Raw genomic sequence first — 22,185 nt, forward strand, 5'->3', positions numbered from 1 at the left:
CTGATTCGGTGGCGCAACAGGGCCACTTGACTAGACTTGCCCCCAGGCTTTAGGCTGCTAGCCCTCCCCTGTTGATCGCCGACATGGATCTGCCCCTAGCTTTGCTGCCGAGGTTCAGCTGCCTTACTGAACCTAACAAAGGCTATCAAAAAGTGTGGAACACCACCAACACAAAACAAACAAGCACATAACTAAGCAAAAATGGCCAATGATGTACTGCTACACAGTATGGGGCTACTGAAGCTGGAACATACCATATTTGCTTGATTATAAGACGACCCTGATTATAAGACGACCCCCCAAAATCAGAATATTAATTTAGGAAAAAAAACCAAAAAGCCTGAATATAAGACTACCCTATAGGAAAAAAGTTTTACTAGTAAATATTAATTCATGTAAACTAATTTTCATATTTAATAAAAGCTATGATTGAGAAAAATATATATTTTTTATTTCCTTTTATTTGCCAACCTGCGCCCCCCAGTTATGCACATCTGCCCCCAGGCTTGCCACTCTGCCCCCAGAAATGCTTCATACCCCCCTATTTGCCACTCTGCCCCATGATGTGCCTTTTAACCCTCTATATGCCACTCTGCCTCCAGCAATGTCTTATACCCTCCTATATGCCACTCTGGCATATAGGGGGTTAAAAGGCATATCATGGGGCTGAGTGGCATATAGGGGGTTAAAATGCATTTCTGGAGGTATATATATATAAATATATAACTGCTAACAGCAATCACACTCCTATCAAGCCAAGGCAGCCAGTACATGCTGGAACCTGGGGATGATAGTAGTGTGATTTCAGCCTCCCTATGCCATGCTACCACCCCACCCCCTTACACATCCATGCTATTACACACACACTCATTCACAAACATTTAAATACTCATTCATTCCATTAATAAAAGTCCCTGATGGTATAACAGTCAGGTGTCCCAATATACACTTGCTGGCCACTATATTAGGTACACCTGTTCAACTGCTTGTTAACACAAATAGCTAATCAGCCAATCACACGGCAACCACGCAATGCGATTAGGCATGTAGACGTGGTCAAGACAACTTGCTGAAGTTCAAACCGAGCATCAGAATGGGGAAGAAAGGGGATTTAAGTGACTTTGAACGTGGCATGGTTGTTGGTGCCAGACAGGCTGGTCTGAGTATTTCAGAAACTGCTGATCTACTGGGATTTTCACACACAACCATCTCTAGGGTTTACAGAGAATGTTCTGAAAAAGAGAAAATATCCAGTGAGTGGCAGTTGTGTGGATGAAAATGCCTTGTTGACTGCAGAGGAGAATGGGCAGACTGGTTTGAGATGACAGAAAAGCAACAGTAATTCAAATAACCACTCTTTACAACCAAAGTATGGAGAATACCATCTCTGAACGCAAAACACGTCGAACCTGGAAGCAGATGGGCTACAGCAGCAGAAGACCACACCGGGTGCCACTCCTGTCAGCTAAGAACAGGAAACTGAGGCTACAATTCACACAGGCTCACCAAACGGAAGACTGGAAAAACATTGCCTGGTCTGATGAGTCTCGATTCAAGCTGCGACATTCAGATGGCAGGGTCAGACCATCCAGCTTTGTATCAATGGTTCAGGCTGATGGTGGTGGTGTAATGGTGTAGGGGACATTTTCTTTTTTTTTTTTTATTATAAACGTATCAAATAACATACAGACATAAATTCTTAATAAATACCTTACTTAGACAACATAAAAAACAGAAAAATACAAACAACAATACTTAAACATATATATATATATATATATATATACACATTCATAAATAAGTCATATATATATTATAAATACGTTTATCCGTAAGGAAAAGATCAATAATAGCATCTCAGTATCTCTTAAATTTGTTGTGGTTATTTCTATTCAATTTTCAGTTTCTAGTTCTGCTTGTGTGCGGGTTACCCATGGTTTCCAGATATCAATATATATGTTACTTTTAGCGATGTTCATATAATAACCTTTTTCCATTTTATGTTGATGTTGGATTTGAGCATGTATCTCATTCCAGCTTATTTTACCTTTCTTTTTCCAATTCCTCGCTATAACGAGTTTACATGCTAGAATTAATTGTACAATGAGATTTCTCTGCATTTTATGAAATTTTGTAAGACCCATATGAAAAATAAATATTTGGGGAGATGGTTTAATTATACAGCCAACCAACTCTTCAATTATCTTGAAAAGAGTTGATACAATTAATCTCACCTCTTCACATTCCCACCACATATGATAAATTGTACCGTCTTCCTTCCCACATCTCCAACAGAGCCCTGAGGAATTTTTATCATATTTAGAAATCTGGGCCGGTGTTCTATACCATCTATGGGTAATTTTATAATAAAGTTCTTGCATCCCTAAACAGTGTGAATATTTCTTAATTTCAGAATAAGCATGTAACCATTCTTCTATAGGGAGTATTACTCCTATATCCTTTTCCCATTTCTCTTTACTACGTACAGAATCTTCAGTATCAATACTTCTCTTTAATATGCCTACTCGATGAATTAATCTAGTTTTATAATGATTATTAAGAAATTCTTCATATCTTGGAGAGACTATTACTTCTACCGTTTGAAGATAATATTTTATTCTAATATAATTAAATATTTCAGTATTCGGTAAATTTCCTCTCTCTTTTAAGGTAGACCAAGATTTAAAGGATTCTGCGTTGTATAGATCCGATATACATTTTATATTTGTATATCTCCATTTAGATAAATCTAAATCATTTATATAATTACTCAAGATTTCTATTGGGGCTGTCGGGAGAAACCCCTCTTCTATATTCATAATTTTTTTAAATTTATTAGCTGTTATAATTAGATCTTTAATTATTAAGTTATCACTTTTAATATATTTATTTGTTTCATGGGTCATCCAAATGATATCTGATATAATGAACCATGAGGTTTTATCACATTCTGGTCTATCTAGAAGTAATAAATGCGTTATCATGCATGTTTCATGCAGATCTTTAATATCAGGAACCGAAAGGCCTCCTTTTTGAGAGTGTCTAACTAAATTCTTAAAAGATATTCTAGGTGGCTTATTTTGCCAAATATATCTTAAAATTAATTTTTGAATTTTAGATAAAATAAAATAGGGGACTCTCAATGGAATCGCTCTTAAAAGAAAGATTATTTTAGGTAAATAGTACGCATTGAAGGCATTTATTCTACCTAACCAAGAAATTTCGAGGCCCTTCCAATTATTCAATTTTTCTTCCATTTTCTTTATTAATATATTATAATTATCTCTAACCATTTATTTTAGATTGTATTTAATCTTTATACCTAAATACTCCAATGAGTCCATGCTCCAATCAACATTTATATATGATCTCATCAATATAGCTTGAACTTTAGTCTGATTAGCGCAAATAATCTGAGTTTTATTAGCATTTAATTTATAGTTAGAGAAATTCCCATATTCTTCTATTAATTTCAGGACATATTTCATAGATTTATCTGGGTTTAAAAGAGTTAGTATATTATCTCACCAAACGGAAGACTGGAAAAACATTGCCTGGTCTGATGAGTCTCGATTCAAGCTGCGACATTCAGATGGCAGGGTCAGACCATCCAGCTTTGTATCAATGGTTCAGGCTGATGGTGGTGGTGTAATGGTGTAGGGGACATTTTCTTAGTACCAATTGAACATTGTTTAAACCTGACAGCATACCTGAGTACTGTTGCTGACCATATCCATCCCTTTATGACCACAGTGTACCCATCTTCTGGTGGCTACTTCCAGCAGGATAATGCACCATGTCACAAAGCTTCTATCTTCTATCTTTGCCCGTATCTCCGCAGCCATAACACCTGGCAGACTTCTGCCAAAATTGTTACACTTCCGGTGACGTCTCCTCTTCAATCCTCCAATCAGGGAGAGGACGTCATTGAAAGCAGTTTCTGGTGGCACCCTCTACCCTATCTTCTAATCGGATCACCTTAGGACAAAATGAAGTGCTTACAGTGGCATCCCCTATCCCGCTTAGAGGATTGGGCAGAAAATGTCACCGGAAGCACCGCCAAAACATAGAAAATTGAAGATGGCAGATTAAGTGGGAAGGGAAACAATAAAAGTTAGAAAATGAAGAAGACACAGAAGCAGAAGTGGTCGGCGGACAAGTAGGTAAACATCTAGGAGAGAGTGAATGAGAGTGTGAGAGAGTGTGTGAGAGTGAATGTGGGGACTGGGCAACAAATTAGATTTGTGAATTTAAAATGTCCCCAAAACTGTCGGCTGTACCAAATGGGCAGGGAATGTAAATCGTTGCCCGAAAACGAATGGGCCAAAAAAATTTGTCCAAATCATTTGTGGCACATTTGCACATATCGCAGCGTCACAAACACAGAGCTGTGATCGATGGAGCAATGGAAAGCCTAAAGATCCCCTATCCATGTGCCATCTTTATGCCTTGTACATGTACAGAAGCCTGAGGTTCTGTAGCCAAGGTCCTCTCTCACTGGTCCCCCAATGTGCTGTGGGGGGAGGCTCCTCACTAGGTAGCTGGAGGAAAAAACAGGCAAAGAACTACTAAACACAGGCTTCATTGGACACAGGTATGAAAGCGGTTGGGACCTTATATTTAACATTTTCCCCTAAAACCTTCATTCACTGGATCTCAATCACGTATATTTTACCCTAAGCACTGTCTGTTTGTAAATAATCACCCAAGCCAAACTTATATTATAAAAAGCTCATGGTCATGTTTTACATGTTGCCCTGCCTGCAATAACTAGAATGGGCTCAGTACTGTTTTATATAATTCAAGATTCAAAGGCACTGCCTTGCTTAGTAAAACATTACAGCCTCACAGGTCCTTGCTGTCTGGATCTATTTTTGTAACATGTAGAGAGAAACTAAAGTACGCTACAAGACTGAAACGAGAAAGATATATAGCTTATGACCTTTTAAATAATCAATGGACAATACGATACCTCCCGATTTCTGGGGAGATTGCTAGTGTGACATCAGGGGCATGGCTTTGGCCAATGTTGTGTCAATGTGCTGCACGTGAAAAGCACCACAAAAATATTATCTGATGCCCTACAGGAGCAAGACTTTGCAATAGTTACCATTACCAAATCTTTTCTTAAGTGATTGTCTCTCTTTTTCTAGTTAAGTAGATTTTAAGAGAAAGAGGCTGAAAGGCTCAGTTTGTTCATAGGTGTGTGTGTCATGGAATAGTGAAATAATCTCACCTTATCATTTGGGTGCTGAGCCTCTGCTTCTTTATTTTGGATTTATTGAAGGACTTGGTGGTACCCTGGCTCTTGCACCATCTCACTACTGAGTACTGCATTCCAACCTTTCTTTCTGTGTATGGAACAAGGCACAGCCCCATGTTATTACTGTTCATTTCCCATTGTGACGGATAGAGGAGGTGTGATGGAAGTGGAGTCTCAGGGTCAGCATTGAGCAGCTTCATATAATAAAGATAGTACCAGCCCGCCTTTTTGTTTAAGTCCCTCCATTTATTAGTTAATGTGTTCTAAACCCAAAATTAAAATATTATCCACTGTTTAATCATCCTTTTTTGTTTTCGAGTGTATAAAAGACCTGATTTATGTGTGTTCCTGTGAATCTGCCTGGCGTATTTTACTACATAGAAGGTCTATAGAATCCCCTTTGACTCTCATCCCCTGCAGGATTGGTGATTTGACCCGGAGTGGCTACCCCTGTAGTCGGCTAACAGAGAGAGAAACCCGGTTCCTGTAATACTGATGGATCAAAACATCGCCAGGATGTCCGGCGCCTACAGACACCTTACTATGGCCACTCATCAGGGCATTCTAGCCCAGAGGAGAACAGGCATCAATGGGCTAAATAAACTTAAATTACTGGCTCTGCTCCATGACACAGAGGGGGAGATGCAGGGTTGACCAGATCCATGGATCTACCTTGAGACTCAATCCCCAGTCTTTCAATGAAGGCACTGAGTCTGGGATTAAGACCCTCTTACTCTGCTGAGACAACGCATCTGGCAGACTAGTATGAGGAGACTCGACAGCCTGTCACTCGGGCAGTTACTACTTATTTTCTTTTAAGCCACGTGCTAAATTTCCTGGCAGCCCAACCTCCTGCTATGGCTGCTCCTATACCCCGTCCATTTATTGCGTCAGTGCAGCAAAAAACCCAGGATTCTCATTGGGTGCCAACTTCTGGGCTGGAGTGTTATCGCTGTCTTCAGAAGGGGCACATTAAGAGTCAGTGTCCCTAAACTCGCTATGGCCCTGCAGCCCAGTCAGCTTCATTGCACTCAGAGCTCCTGCCACTCCCCGCCACACCTTCCCTGAACAAGTCAATTATGTATCGTCACCAAATCCTGCCCTGAATAAGGAGTTTCTCCATCCCAAGCACTAACACTGGGTACCCCTGGTTCAAGTTCTTCAATCAGAACCCAGGGACCCAGACTGGTGCTACTACCATGAAGTAGGCTTGGCACAGGACAACTGGCAGCATCATTAACAACCAATACCGATCAATTGCCACACTGTGGAAGGACTGAAGGACACTAGAGATACCATCACCCTTGCATAACCCTGTTGTTTGTCTCCCTAGCATTGGACCAGTGAACTAGTAGAGGTCTGTATTACTGGCGAAAAAAGGTTTCAATTTCTCATGTGGACTGGGGCACTGGTCACAAAACAGTCAGAGTTATGCCTGGTTTGTCCACAGAAGCCCTCTTGGGGAAGCTTGCTTTTGGAAAGGAGCTTCACGCCAGACCACTCGAACACTCCTGCAGTGGACTGTCACATTATTACCAACTTGAGAGCACAGCAAATTCAAACCCCAGAGGAACCTATAAGGATTTATGATTAAAGTATGACAAACCAGTATTTTATGAAAAATGATGGTGCTATTAATATTCTAGGACTATGACCACAATATTAATATAAAGAGATACCCTATATTTTATCCAAGATCCCTAACTTCTCATTAAATGTTATAATCCACACATTAACATTTATGAGATATCATGCAGCAATGATATTTACTTACTGTGGTACTAGAGGAAATTTTTTCTCAAGTATAGCATAATTGCTAATCCTTCGACCAACTTCACTAAGAAAGCTCTTCCCCATTTAGTTGCTTGGTCAATAGAATGTGACACAACTTTTAGTACTCTGTAGACTGCTCCAGGAAAGTCATTGGTGCTGGCTGCTCCAAACTTTGACGACAAATCCTTGGTTCACACAGATGCCTCCAAACGTGGACAGTGATCAGCCAAGTTAATGAGCAGTGGGAAGAACACCTTATTGCTTACCAAAGCCGCAAACTGTTGGACAAAGAAGTGGGGTGCAGCTATAGAAAAAGAATGTTTAGCCCTATCTCTACAGCTGAGCGTTCATGGTGCTGGCTGACCACAACCCATCAGTTTAGCTTAATCGGGTGCTGGGAGACAATGGCCAGTTGCTCTGATGGAGTCTGACCACTTGTGGGAGTAATAAAAGGCTATTATATTACTTATACTTAGTTAAGTATATGTGACGTGACACCCTGTACCCCGACTGGGTACTCCCCCCAAACTACCCTTCCTCCTGCCGAGACAGCAACAGTTGACCCCTTCAGCACCAGGCAGAACCAGAGAGAGGGGGGATGCCATTGCACCAGAGCTGCGTTGGCGCTGTGGCTATTATGTGGCTGAGTTATTACAGCAGCCCACCCCAAGCATCAGACAGCACCAATGTTGAAGTAAAAACAGGATTGAGTTTTATTGAAAACACACCAGAATTTAAACAGTACAAGGGGGTAATTTACATACAATAGTCACAGCAAACCACACATAGTTCTCCTTCAGACCCTCCTTTACACACGACTCAGTATTTGCATTTAGCCCATCTCAGCCCAGTAGGGGGTCGCTATTGTAGTCTGTGGGGCAGATTGTAAACATGGACGGTTCCCTGACTTCAGGCTGAAACCTGCTGGGTATCAGATCCTGGTGCAAAAACTGGCCATGGAGGTCTATGTCGTGTAGGTCCTGATCTGATGGAGAGTAAAACACCACACATAAACCCCCTCCCAAAATGCAGGTGCCCCAAATCTGCATCCGGGTTCCACAGTCTTTAGAGTCTCTAGTACTTGGGGAAAGTGGCACTCTGTACCAGGGGGAAGAAGTAGTCCGAATGCACTCCCTGTACCCACCTCCCCAAAAACAGAACCCCTTCCAAAGCCAGGGCCCATAGTCTGTAGGGAGAAGGCTGACCCCCAGGCCCTTCCAGGATACGGAGCCTTCCGTGGCAGTATAACACTTGTTTTTATTCTAAAAATATTATGAACATTGTCAACATTTGCAAATTATTATTGCAAAAATAAAAAAATACTTTACTGAAACATGAAAGGAGACAGACCTAGACATACTGTGCAACAGACCTTTAAGAATCTGTCAATTAACTCTTTTGAGTTTTTATCTATAAGCACTACTCATTATCACTTTTTAATACAAGTGAATAAATAGCTGTTAATACCACTTCATAACCATTTAGCTGCTGTGTCAATCACATGCTAAAGACTCCAGTACTTAATAGAAGCGAGACCATAAACAAACATATAAATCATTTCAAATGTGCAAAAATTAGATTGAGAGAACTACAAGAAAATAAATGTAAACCTATGTCACCGCTACTCCCATGATACACAGTTTATGCAACAAGAATAATGTTTGTAACCTAAAATTGAACTTAATGGAATATATTAACTTTTTACTCTATAGGTGGTGAGATCTAAAAGTCTTTAGGAGTGCTGAGACCCACCTTTTTCCCTTCCCTCTTCTTAGCACTTGCTATCTGAGATCCCCCTTACTCCTTTTACTATTAATAAACTGCAGGATGCCACAGCAAGCAACACCCGAGAGTCAAATATACTGCACTTTGTATCAGCACTTTGTGCTGTTCAGACACCCCTATACACTTGTCCTTCTCACTGGTGCTGCTGCTACTCTCTTCAATCAAGCAACAACAAAAAATAAAAGTTTGCCAGAGAAGGACTTCCTCATTAGCACAAATTCCACAGAAACAAATATTTTTGTTGATCAACAAACATCCGTACCAAGGTAAGTCATTCTCCTATTGTGACTATTTATGACACTGAGGGTACATGTGTACTTAAAATATTGGGTAAAAAAAATAGTATGGAAAAAGGACAAAAAATAATTTAATTCAAAAAATAAAAATAAACATAATCATTTATAAACGAGGCAATGCTTTGGCTGAAACTGAAGCTGTGTGCGGAAGAATACTGCTGAGACTGCAAAGCAAACGTCTTGGGTATGGGATGAATATAGACCGTAGCCAAATGTTTCTTGGGTAACGTAAGATCCCTGTAGAATGTTTTACTAGGTTGGCTCAGATCTCGATACCTTAGACCTTTTAATGTCATATTCAAGCTGTCTCCTTCCTTTAGACTGAATAGCAAAAAAAAAAACCCTGTGATATTTAGAAACCAAATATTTATTTTAACTTATTGGGTGATTCTACCCAAAATGAAATTAAAATATTGTGAATAATGCAAATTGAATCCACAATTTTGGGAAACATGGCTACATTTTATTGTTAGTATAACATACTATAGAATACACATACAAGTATCTTTCACTTACACTAATATTGCAATAGATTACTATGTGAAGGACTAATGGTTAGAAGTTAGAACCAAATAAAATTGGTAAGAGACTGCTACAGCTGTTGATACTTTCAGCCTAAGCTGTATCTGATTTATAAATCTAATGTATTTCAATTGAATTGATATTGCACACTGTGAAGCTTCTTGGAAAAACATTACCGTGATTAATAAATATTATTAAGTATTTTGTTTGCTTTTTTATTTAACTTCATGTTTATAAAAAGATGCACAATATATATATATATATATATATATATACATACATACACATACTAATGCATTTTTTTCTTTTAAAATATGCACACCTGCTGCAAAAGTTAGTAATAATTAAATTGTGAACTATGACAAAGTAATCACCATTGTATAACATTCTGAGTTCTGTTGAATATTTTTCAAGATTATTTTGCTTGAACATGTCATTTTCCACCATGTTAACCGGTTTATTTATGTTGTATCTTTTCTAAAAGGATATAAAATAAATAGTTTAGTACTTAAACTTCTCAAACCTGTCAGCTCTGCTTAAATCATAAAGTCTTGACCCCTAATTGTGCATAAAAGAGTTTTTTTGCTTCAGCTTGATTTCATAAAATAATAAACACTAAATCAGGTATGATTTTTATGGTAATGCATTATTTGGGCTAAAACAGAGTGCAGGGATTTCAAGTTACCCTTTCGGTTCTCATGCAGCATATAATCATTTTGACTTGTTTGTTGGCATCTTATTACTTGGCTCAAGAACCAACCGTAATTAATGTGACCATAAGCGTCAGGACGAGCCCATCTTTGATTTCTGGTGACATTTAAACCACTTGTGTCAGGCACGATGTTTATATCACAGAGTCTAAATTAAAAATACACGGTTTGTCTTATGTGTAGTGGCTAAGCGACTGGACATAAAAGAACCGTCAAATGTGAGCAAATTATAAAAGCAAGTAAGAACAGAATACAATTTCATTTAGGGAATATTGTAATGGCTGCTACTTAGCTTTATTTTGAGGGACCATTTAAAAGAGATGCCTTGGCCTGTTTCTTACATGAACAAATTTTTTGGCAAATAGCTATGAGACATTATAGAAAGTACTGGTCTTACATCAAAATTGCCTCCACATTTAGGAACTTAGTGTATAACATTCCAGAGGTCTTGAACATTATAGGAACTGTGTAGGCGGATGGGGAGGGGTAGCATTGGAGACAGGGGCAATTAGTACCAGGGCGTCTACAGCTACAAGTACTTTAAGCAAAACATATGATTATTGAATCTGAGCTGGATTGTGCGTATTAAGCATGTATTTTGCCAAACGGGTTTTGGGACAGTATATTACTGGAACATTTGAATATACCTACAGCCAAGTTAAAAGTTGCCAGTCTGCCCAAAGGCTGGAAAGCTTTATGAACAATAGCTGCTTCATGTAACAAGGTGGGTTTGGTTGTCTGCACAATGATTGCATAAGAAATCAAGACATTTGAATTGTGTTCTAAACTGACTATAAATGATAGAATATGAACTACAAAATGTGTTCTTTATTTAGCCACATAGGTGTAATTTCATCATCATCGCAAAGTCCAACTGTCAGTAAAACTATGGAGATAATAACAGTTAACGAGTCTTGTTTTTTCGAAGGTGCCTCCCAACTGATGTATCAATTACCATTTCTATATCTCAATGCAGCATATTAATGTGATTCCTAGTATTCTTGAATGTCTGAACTCATTCTTTAATGTAAAACGTTGCATGCTTTATCATTTTTGAGGAGTGTTATCTGACACAAGAGCAGAGACTCACCAAAGAGGGCGTTGACAGAAGAGGTTTGAGACTCTTTCGTCTTACTTACTTCACTTTTACCTTGTAAAGGGTCAACTCCATGAGTACATGGATTATCCTATATAAAATATATGTAAATAAGTGATTGAACTATGACATAAGGCCAGCTGAGCTCTTTTTGCAAACAAATTAGTCCAGAATTCAGGGAGTTGAAACAGCAACTCTCCTGTCAACAATGGATTTAGTAAATATGATTAAACCTATACAAAACAATGAAATTATAGATGTGCTATGATGTATTTGGTAAACATACTAAAGAGTACAATTACTGTTTCGCACCTTCCACTATTTAACCTTAGTTAACATATCTTCCCTCATTCCCTTTATCTTCTCTTCCTTTCTGCCTCTTACCTTTTCCAACTCTGTCTATCTTTTTGAACATATTTTTTTCTCACTTTGTCTCTGCTCCATCCCTCCATAGTTTTTTTGACCTCCATTTTGCATTAGTCCTCACAAAGCTACTAGAGCTATTTCTAGAGAGTCCATCTTAATCAGACACTTATTCTTCCAGCTAGAACAGAACGTTCATGAACATATTGGTTTGAGAATTAGGCTAACCTGACTATGGATATTTTTAAACATGGTTCTTGAAATTATAAGGAAAAATACCATGAAAACCACAGGAGAAATGTACAGTTCTGACACTAAAATGTAGATACCTTCATCACAGCATAGACTGTATCATTTTTCTAGTGGTCAATACAAAGTGTGTCATTTTTTTATATAGAAAACCGTCAAGCTTGTTATTAATACTGATCATTCTATTTCTGGCACCATTAGCACCTAACAGTGGCGCATCGGAACAATATGTACTATAGCAGTATACTGCAGAGATGAAGCCTTCTCTACATCTCAGACCATTGTCATGCCTTTCTACCACAACACTGATCCATGCAGAACTGTCATATTCTTTAATTTACAAAACTGGCCAGAATATTTTAAGAGGCCTTTTGTGTTTCCATGTTAAAAGGAATAAACTGCTTGGGACTAAAACCACAGTGAAGTCATTTTCCACAGGTGGCATTTGGGTTCACCTGAATATAGACCTTCACAATTTGTGCTACAGACACAGACATGACTTTCAAACTGATTTTAAGAATGGTTTCTGAATATGTTAACATAACTAGATTACTTTAACTCTATAATATTTGTGTAAAATGCTGATTTTGCTCAGGTAGAATTTTTGATTCAGCTCCTTATTGGCTGACAACTACAGTCAAGGCCTTGTAGAGGTAGGAACCATTGCTTGCAGTTTCTAGGTAGCAGCTATTAAAGTAAAGTTACTTATTAAAGTAATAAAACCAATATTGAAAGAAAACAAGGGACAAAGTGTAAAGGTTCTATAAGTAAACTGTTCTAGTTTAGCATTCTGGTTTAAAGCTACTTCAGCCATGCATAATATGTTAAAGAACTTGGCCTGTGAGTTCTTCCTGCCTACTGATACTGTGTGGCTGCATACCTGTAATCTGTTGGCTACTTGCCCTAAAATGCCCGAGTAGATCTTATGATTTGCATTTCGAGTTCGGTACTGTTGCTGTAATTTACATATATGGTCAGGCTGTTTAAATTAAGTAATAAGCATGCCTTTGGATAAAATATTATGTTTAAAGATTAAATCTGCTGTAGAAGTGTACTAGCAAATGTTCTATTTAAAGATAAAGTATCGTGAAATCTGCTGTAATATAATTCCATAATTAAAATGGACAGATGCATTAATTTTATGTAGGTTAATACATATTACAGGTTCTTGCATTTAAAAAATGGACAACAGATTATGAATATAATTCACACGTTAAGACTATGGACTTCGAGAACTTAAGCAAACCAAGAAGTATCTGTAAATGTCTGTATAAATACCATATTAAAATTGTATTTTTGTATATATACAGTATGTGTGTGTTTGCCTTTATCTAGTTTACATACAGAGCTATAGCTCTCTACTAGAGCCATAGCTACCTTCTTCTTATGGCGAGCTCATGTTTTCATTTTTTTCAGGACTGAGACTGTAGAATGTTAATTACAGAAGAAGCACAAAAGATACAGGAAGAAATATATATATATATATATATATATTTTCCAAAAGGGCAGAAATGCTAGGACAAGCGTTTATGATTTTAAAGGGAAATTACATCCATCATATGCACTTTAATGCATATGACAGGGGCATGGTCCCTTTAAATTTTCATGTGGTCCGTTTGGAAATACATGGGGGGGGGGTTCTACAGAATCCAATCAAATGCATTTGCTCCTTTGTTGCCCCCACTCTGTGATGTACTCACCTCCAGTTAGATCCAGCACTGGCGAACACTGCATGCCATAGACCCAAGTGTGCATGTGTAAAGTCTTCCCATTGATTTCAACGGGGGCACTTTCCTGCCGCTGATTGGTCACTTAAGGTACTGCCCTGTCACAGACGACTGATGACTTCAGTGTAGTGCGAGAAAGCATCTTTCAACTGAGATGGTGATTGGTAAGTGGAATGGCCTTCTAGCAGAAGTAACAAGGACACTTACTGACTGGTGAAAAACTTTTATCAGCTGTACAAGTTCGGGGCTCTCATCATTGGAGTTGGCCCACACCACCAATGCCCTTCCCTCGCAGTCTGCCTGAGGAGTTTATATAAGGAATTAATTGCTAATGTTTAATCGGACACATCAGATGTCATCTCATGGACAATTTGGTGTGAACTCTTTGTGTGTCACCTCTGTCTTCTACCTTTTGTCTGCATAGAAGAGCAGTTTGAAATCCATCCCTTTATAGGATTACTGTAATCGTACTGTGATCCACTTTGAAACAGACCAAGTTTCATCCACTTTAGGCATTTTCTAATCTTGGTATGGCTGACTAATGTAGTATTGTCTTCTATAACCCACATGTCTAGAATTTTTAAATTTAACAAAAAGCATATGGTTTGCAGGAAATGTAAATACTTGGAACAGACACATAGAAATAGTGAAAGGGTCAAACACTATTAAGCAGTGAAAAAACATGCAATATGTATAAAGGTATTATAAAACAAACAACATAATCTACAAATTCATGGGGAAACTGGCAGGTTACATGAGCCAACTACATAATACTGTTAATGTATGTTTCTGCGTAAACCACCTCCATTAGAATTTATTTATTTTTCTATAATAATTAATCCCAATAATCTATACATCGTATCACTGCCATAGTAAGATTATGTGTGCCCTGTAGATACCTGTCAAATTGCAGGGTTTCACCTGGATTAGTCTGACCACGCCCACTTACCCTTTACTAAAGATTGAGGTTTGTCCTGCCCTTATATAAAGCTATCCCCACCCTTGGATGAAGCCACATTGCCACAAGCCTATTTTGGGGGGTGCCCAGGTATGGTCATGGGTTAAAGGTGATAAATTAAGTCACATAAGCTTCATTTTTTTCTATGTTGGCCCAATAAAAGTATTGCTTGAAGCAATAAGGCCAGATTTATTTTCCTGTACATTGACAATGTACCCCAAAGTATGAATGTATTGTAGTTGTGTCCACCTCTTCCTGTTGTGAATATTTCACAGCTATAATGTGTTGAAGGACAGAAAGCTGTCTCATTAGACAGAGGTAGCACACATGTAATGAGATGCACATCAAGGTAGGAAGTACCTTTGTTAGCTGTAATTTATTAGCCACCATGGACCTACTAAAAGCTTAAATTGGTAGGAGTGCACAATATACCAGAGAAGAACTAACTTATTTTTATTTAGTTTTAGTACATTGCCAATCAGAACTTGGAGTTGAGTATTTGGTTGTAGAGTACTTTTTTTAAGCTGCTTCTCCAGAAAAGTTCTTAGCTTATCAATGTTCAGCAGTTATGTGAGCAAACTAAATATCTGAAACAACCTAAAAAAAACAATTTCACGTCTTAAATAGCTAACACTGTATCAGTTTCACATATGTACATGCTAGTTCACGTTAGTTTTGGGTCTATTTTGCTCGTCAAATATTGACAGTTATCAATAATTTTACAGGGTTTCGCAGGAAACAAAGGAAAAAGGTCAGGAGATAATCATTTTGATCTCTACAATTTTATTTTGGTTCCTAAAAGATATACTATTTATCGCTAGAGAGTGAAAAAATGGTTTGAACAGAAACAAAAGTGGTAACGCATATAATGTTTCTGTGCAGTGACTAGTGGACTAATCTCTAGATCTATTATTGATGCCCTTTTTTCTTTGCTAGTTAAGGAAATAAGAGTTTGCAGTCATGCCGCTATCAGGAACACCTGCCCCAAACAAAAGGAAAAAGTCTACAAAAATCATCATGAACATAAATCGTAAGTACATTACTGCTGTTATTAATTATATGGACTGGAAGTCTGCTCTTATCACTTCTACAGCATTCAAATTATGGCTTTTAAGGTTGGGATACAACAACGTTATTAGCCATGCTTCAATATAGAATTGTGTACATAAAAATGTACATGATTCTTGAAACATGCTCCTGCTCTTTACATATTTAAAGTTTTAATTTATAAAAAAATATTTTTTTTAACAGAACATTATGAATTTAACGCTTCTTGGCTACAGGAAAAATCAGATGGACTGCTAATTTAGTCTTGTCTAGCTCCTAAATGATACACATTTATGTCAAAAAATGATCTTCTATATTGTAAGTTCATTTGAGCAGGGCCCTCCTCAGGATTTGTGTCCTGTTTGCCCATTGTACAGTGCCGTGGAATATGATAGTGCTACACTCTAACACCATATGTTTTCACACATGCACTCTACTTCCATACACTTACACACACTCTAACATTATACACCAACACTCACTCTAGCACCAAACACACACATATTTACTCTAACACCATACACTGACACACATTCTCACTCTAAAAACTATACAATATCACTCACTAACACATTACACTAGCACACACACTCTGGCAGCATTCGTTGGCCACATTTTAAGAGGACAATTATGCTTAAAGGGGAAGCGCCTATAAGTTTTTTCTCTTTGAGCATAACGTACAATGGTGTATACAGTAAGGCAGATTAGCATTGACAAAACCAGGTTCAAAATCATTTGGTCTGATAAACCTTTATCTGACAACCTGGAGGCTGCCATTATTGTCATTCATGTGGTATCTCCCTGCTAATACTGTGCTGATTCTTTACGTCTATGTCTTAGATTCAGGTTAGCTCTATGCCTACCCCAAGCTTTTTAAATTGTCATATTGCTAAACTCATCTACAACTCTCTAATCCTTACACTACATTACCTTCATTAGTAAGAATGTCTGGCGGGGTGACTGAGACTGAGCCATTCTACAGTTTACCAAAGGCAGTATGATAAAGAGTCACTGTGTAAAATTGCAGTGCTAAGACAAAAAAAAAAATCATACAATTAGATAAGTATTTCATGCAAGTATTTCAATACAAGTTTAAAAAAAAAATCCTAGCCTGTACAGCCTAGATGAATGTGGCTGTTCAGACAAAGGCACAACTATTAAAGATGCCCCAACTTTACATCTTAAAGTACAGCCCTACCCAGCTGACATTTAGCAATATCACTAAATGGCACGCTTAATGTCCAATATGATACACCCAGATAGCACATAAGAGATAGATGCTACAATATAACATACTACAAACCTCTGGGTGCCAGGAGGATGGGATCCCTATAGAAACTGTTAATGAAATACTGCAACATGACCACTGCAAATTGTGGTGTGTGATCATAGTCTTTATCATACATTGAAAATATGTCAGTCTTTCAGGATTCTGAAAACTCCTGCCTCCAAAACATTATGTAAAATCTGCATCTGATCACACAGCACCTTACCTTTTTTGTTAATACAAATATGAAGGTGGACAGTCTAAATGCATTTATTTTGGTTTTCGTAGCCTCAAGAGAGGGAGAACAAGACCTCTCCAGACTAAATCTAGGGAAGAAGATCAGTGTGCCCAGAGACATCATGTTGGAGGAGTTATCTTTGCTAAGTAATAAGGGATCTCAGATGTTTAAGCTTCGTCAAAAGAGAGTGGAAAAATTCATCTATGAAAACAACCCTGACGTGTTTTCTGATGATTCCGTGGTAAGATGATCATTTAAGGTTTCTAGTCCTCAATGGTACAAAATAATTTCTAAAGGAAAGCAGATATTATTTGTTTTGTTTAAAACTAAGTAACATGATTATTTGTTATTTACATATATTATTTTATATATATATATATATTATTTCTTTAATTGTAAGGGCGCACAGATTACATTAACTGTATCTTTTTAATAATGAGTGACTAATCTGAAATTGTCTCTGGATGGCTACAAAATGTAGAGTCAAATGCTTGATAAACCCTGGCATATAATGGCCGCTATTTTGTTGTAATGTTGTAATGAAAAATATTACTCATAATTACTTATACTTAAAAGAAAATGGAAACATTTCGATTTTATGTTGTATGCATTTTAAGCTTAAATTACATTATTAACCAAACCAGGTTCTTCCGTCACTAACAGATTAATATATATGTTTAGCTAGTCCTAAGAAGGAAGCACATAGTAATATAGATCCACAAAGCCTGTTTTTGGGTAGGCTTGGTTTAAATAAGAACTTACAGTGGGGCCAGCATGAGTTTAGCAAGTGTAACTGGTATCTGTTGCTGCAAGACAGTAACATTTAGAAGTAGCCCTGCAATAGTTTAGGAAACTTCTCATCAGGATGGTGGAAATAGAAACACATGTGGTGGCCTCAATCATTCCTTTTAAAGATCCTAGTAGGACTAGCAGTACTTACAGGGAGGTTATGTCTTACCTTTCAGTGACAACACATTCTTCAAGTAACTAACTTTATTGATGATCACATTCTCACCATCCCGCCTATGTGTTGTCTGCAATCCCGACAGTAAAAACTGAATTTTGTAATTTAGTGACATTATATATGTCATTTAATTCCTGGCCGCTAATACTGACAGAGTGGTTATAGGTCAAACATTATCAATAAACATATTATTAATCCCTTACTTGCTCCTGCTGTGCATGTGAGAGATACAGGAATAAAGATGTCACATATATATATATGTGTGTGTGTCCTATTTCCTATGGGAAATCCTTCATAAAACCATCTAGATTGTTTGATGTCACATAGTGCCAAGTGCTTCCCGCACAGAGAAGTTAAGACTTTTTTTGCTAAAATACAGCATAACAGCCTGTGTGCTTGGTGCTGTGTGCAGGTCGCCTTGCCATGGCACCTTCTTCTTCCCTCTCATTGGTCTGCTCAGTTTTGCCGTTCGAGCCTCCAAGCGCACAGGGTTATATAATCCCAGTGAGGCTCCTGTATTTTACTTCTTGTATTTCTGTCTATATTTAGCTGATGGAACAGCTGGTCTGGAAGCTGGTTTACAGATTTTCTCTGTAGAGCCTGCATTTACACCGTCACTGGCAAAGTACAAGTTTATGGGTCACTATGCACAAAGCTCTTTGGTAACAAAATAAATCATGCATCTGGGACATCATAGCACTCCTGAAGCATTTAAATAAAACAAGAACAATTTCAGATTGTTTAACAGTACTATGTATAAACAGAGTAACTGAAACCTACAGAAAAAGGAGAAGCTAGTCAAACAGCATGTATTTCGTGCATTTCAACAGTATTGATTAAGCATGGCAAAGTTCATATTTAGTTTAGCATAACCTATAGGTATTTTCACAGTAAAATTTAGAAACCCCTACACCTCCTTCATTTACCACAAATGATTCTGGCATTCAATAAATGTTGTATTGAGTGTGTAGAGAGGTTTCTAAAAAAAAAGTTACAATAAAAATATGATCTTAAAAGTGGTGCTGGTACTTGCTTCTTCTATTAACCTCAGCTTGTATTTTGTTGCATTTGAACACATTTGCATTGTTTTGGCTATGTAGTACATTTGACAGTGAAACTCTTACATATAAAAAAAATATAACCACCACACAAAGATTGTACATGTTTTAACTTTGATTTTAATTTACCCCTTCTTCTCTACAGGATCACTTCCAGAAGTTTATACCTTCTGTGGGAGGACATATAGGGCCTGGGGGCCAAACAGGAGTCGGAGGTGGTGGCTATGGGTTGGGCTATGGCAGTGGACGGATGGTGTCCAGTATGTCAGGGGGACACTATGGACCTGGAGGACAACACCCACCTGTACCTCCACCAAAACCAGGGAGTAAAGGTGGTGTTGGAGGAGGACAGCCAGGAGACCTCAGCAGTGGTGGAAAAGGAGGGAGTGGAGGTATTGACGGTACAGGCGGAAAAGGCAAGTGATACTGTATACTACCTTTCTAAATGTACATAAAATATTATATTGTAATGTAAATCATTTAGGGAAACATTCAATCATATTGAATTAAAATGTGTTCTTTGTTGACTGTGATACCTAGGTATGGTATTATATGTATACGGTGCAATATAATACAAACTTTAAAAAACACAAATTAAGATTTTAGAAAAAACATATTTGCATGTGCATCTCTTTATAATGTCTCTTTTCCTTTACTTTGCTATACAACTGCAGATGGTCAACCAGGACAGGATGGCCCAGGTGGAAAGCAAGTCGCTATATTGAAGACCTACCTCTCACCATGGGACAAAGCAATGGGAGTTGACCCTCAGGAAGCAACCATGTTAAACATAAACCTACTAGATTATTTCTCCAAGGCTGAGCTTTGCAAATATAAGTCATTCAACAGGTAAGAAAAGTGCATGTTATTTCAATATGTACACAACTTCCAGAGGTGTGTTGGGCCAGGGGTTGAATTGGCCCCCGGGCCGGTCCAAAGTTTTCAGACAGAGGCGTTCAGACTTGGACTGGCCCAGTCACAGAGTTGGGAATCAAGTGGGTTACAGTTTGTGAGCAGCTATAAGGAAGAACTGCAGGCAAGGTAAGGGTGTGATATATGAGAGGTGTGTAAGGTATAACAGAGTAAGGGAAAGTCTGATACTGTACATCCAACCACCTGGGAACAGTTTAGTTAATAATTATCCACCCGAAGAAAGCATGCACTCACAGGGATAAAAAATTGCCCGAGACCCACATACACAGAGACACACAGTAGCCAAATGGTATAACCTGCAAAAATATAAGAAAGGAGTTTTAACATGCCATTTAATTCCCATCCAGTAATGGCCTTAGAATGTTGAGTTTTTATCCATAACCATGGTGAGGAGGGAGCAGTACAATGGGTAAATAGGGCATAATAGTGCATCATACAATAATTTGGATTAATAAAAACGAAAAGTTGGGAAAGGCCCTGCTGACAGAAGCTTAAAATCTAGAAGGAGGTGGAGGCACATTAGACAAAAGGTAAAGGTGCAAATGTTTAAAGTGGACCAGCTACGCAACTGTACCCTAATGTAAGCATTGTTAAATAAATGATATTACTAGACATAGGTACGTACCACAGGCATTGAAAAACAGCAGTATATATAGCACTAAACGACCAAAATGATGCAAAATATGTTCATTAATATCTTATAAACAATCAATTATGATACAATGTATAAGAGGCACTTTATGTGTCCAAACCTTTGTAAATCCTAAATGATTTCTGCTCCTCAGTTCAAAGAGCTATTTTTAGGTTAAGGTAGATTTCAGAGATTTCCAGAGATTTCAGAGACAATGTTAGGGCTAAGATAAAAAATATCCCCTGAGCAGTCATCTTTTCAAATGTTTTGATCTGTAAACAAACATTGAATGGAGCACTGTGTAATTCACAACTGACAAGTTATAATTCTTGATTGGTTTTAGATCTGCAATGCCCTATGGAGGTTATGAGAAAGCATCAAAGCTGATGACTTTCCAGATGCCAGAATTTGATGCTGGTCCCACAGAGGAGCCTCTGATTGTCATTAATTCGGCGGCTGCCAACAGACCTTCATTCAACAGGACACCAGTTGGATGGTTGGGATCTGGCGAAAGCACAAACTACAACATTGAAATGTCTGTGCCTATGGATGGTGAAACCGAAGAACTCTAAACTCATTTATCTCTGTATTTTACATAGCCAGTAGATGATTGAGAATTGATAAGGCCTGTTCCAATTAGCTTCAAACAATGCTATTTTGCAAAAATGTTGGCATTTTATAATATGTAATATGTTGTAATATATTACAGTCTGCCACAATAGCCAATGGTGCAGGTTCCATCTACACTACTTGCCACACCATAAATGTACCTTGTTTATTAACAAGCAAGCTTCCTCATGTATGTTGGAAAATAAAATGTAGTTCTTTGAGGTGTTTTTGTTTAAATGGAAAGCAGGTGGAAATGAAATGGGATGATGATAAAATAATATAAGGAAAAGGAAGGAAAGCTTATTGTTTTGTACACTGTGGCAAAAAAAATAATAAAAAAGGACACTCATTAAAATATGTAACTCAAATATTACTCATTAACTATTTTCTTAACTAATGTTGTGACTGGAGCCCCTGTACCCCAACTGGCTGCATCCGCTAAATCACTCTTCCTTCTGCCAAGACACCAGCAGTTAACCCCTTCAGCACTGGACGAGACTAGCGCTTGCGAGACGAAGCGGGACAGCAACCTAATGGAGCCGTGCTGGCACTGTGGTTAGCCAGAGCTTAGCTACACAGTGCTAATATTGTCCTGAAAAGGACAATAAGTTGTCATAGCAGCTCACCCCAGCCATCTGACAGGACTAATGTTAACTTGGAAAACAGAAACTAAATTTATTAGGAACGGCAGATATT

The 22,185-nt window shown here is 38.0% G+C and overlaps 1 protein-coding gene across 1 annotated transcript; it reads left to right on the top strand.

Annotated features, from left to right (window-relative positions):
- The first annotated feature begins 8,884 nt into the window (after positions 1 to 8,884).
- MYOZ1 (myozenin 1) lies at positions 8,885 to 21,857 on the top strand. The gene is made up of 6 exons (XM_053450246.1): positions 8,885 to 9,087; positions 15,679 to 15,772; positions 17,345 to 17,535; positions 19,462 to 19,732; positions 19,991 to 20,165; positions 21,224 to 21,857. The coding sequence occupies exons 2-6, from the start codon at positions 15,703 to 15,705 to the stop codon at positions 21,450 to 21,452; spliced, it is 936 nt and encodes a 311-aa protein (XP_053306221.1). The 5' UTR covers positions 8,885 to 9,087; positions 15,679 to 15,702; the 3' UTR covers positions 21,453 to 21,857.
- Positions 21,858 to 22,185: the final 328 nt, after the last annotated feature.

The sequence above is a fragment of the Spea bombifrons genome, chromosome 11 (assembly GCF_027358695.1).
Source record: "Spea bombifrons isolate aSpeBom1 chromosome 11, aSpeBom1.2.pri, whole genome shotgun sequence".
NCBI classification, from domain to species: domain Eukaryota; kingdom Metazoa; phylum Chordata; class Amphibia; order Anura; family Pelobatidae; genus Spea; species Spea bombifrons.

Coding starts and splice junctions, on each gene's coding strand:
- MYOZ1 (XM_053450246.1), top strand. CDS start 15,703: ATGCCGCTATCAGGAACACCTGCCCCAAACAAAAGGAAAAAGTCTACA. Junction 15,773..17,344: donor AATCATCATGAACATAAATC/GTAAGTACATTA, acceptor TGGTTTTCGTAG/CCTCAAGAGAGGGAGAACAA. Junction 19,733..19,990: donor TGACGGTACAGGCGGAAAAG/GCAAGTGATACT, acceptor ATACAACTGCAG/ATGGTCAACCAGGACAGGAT.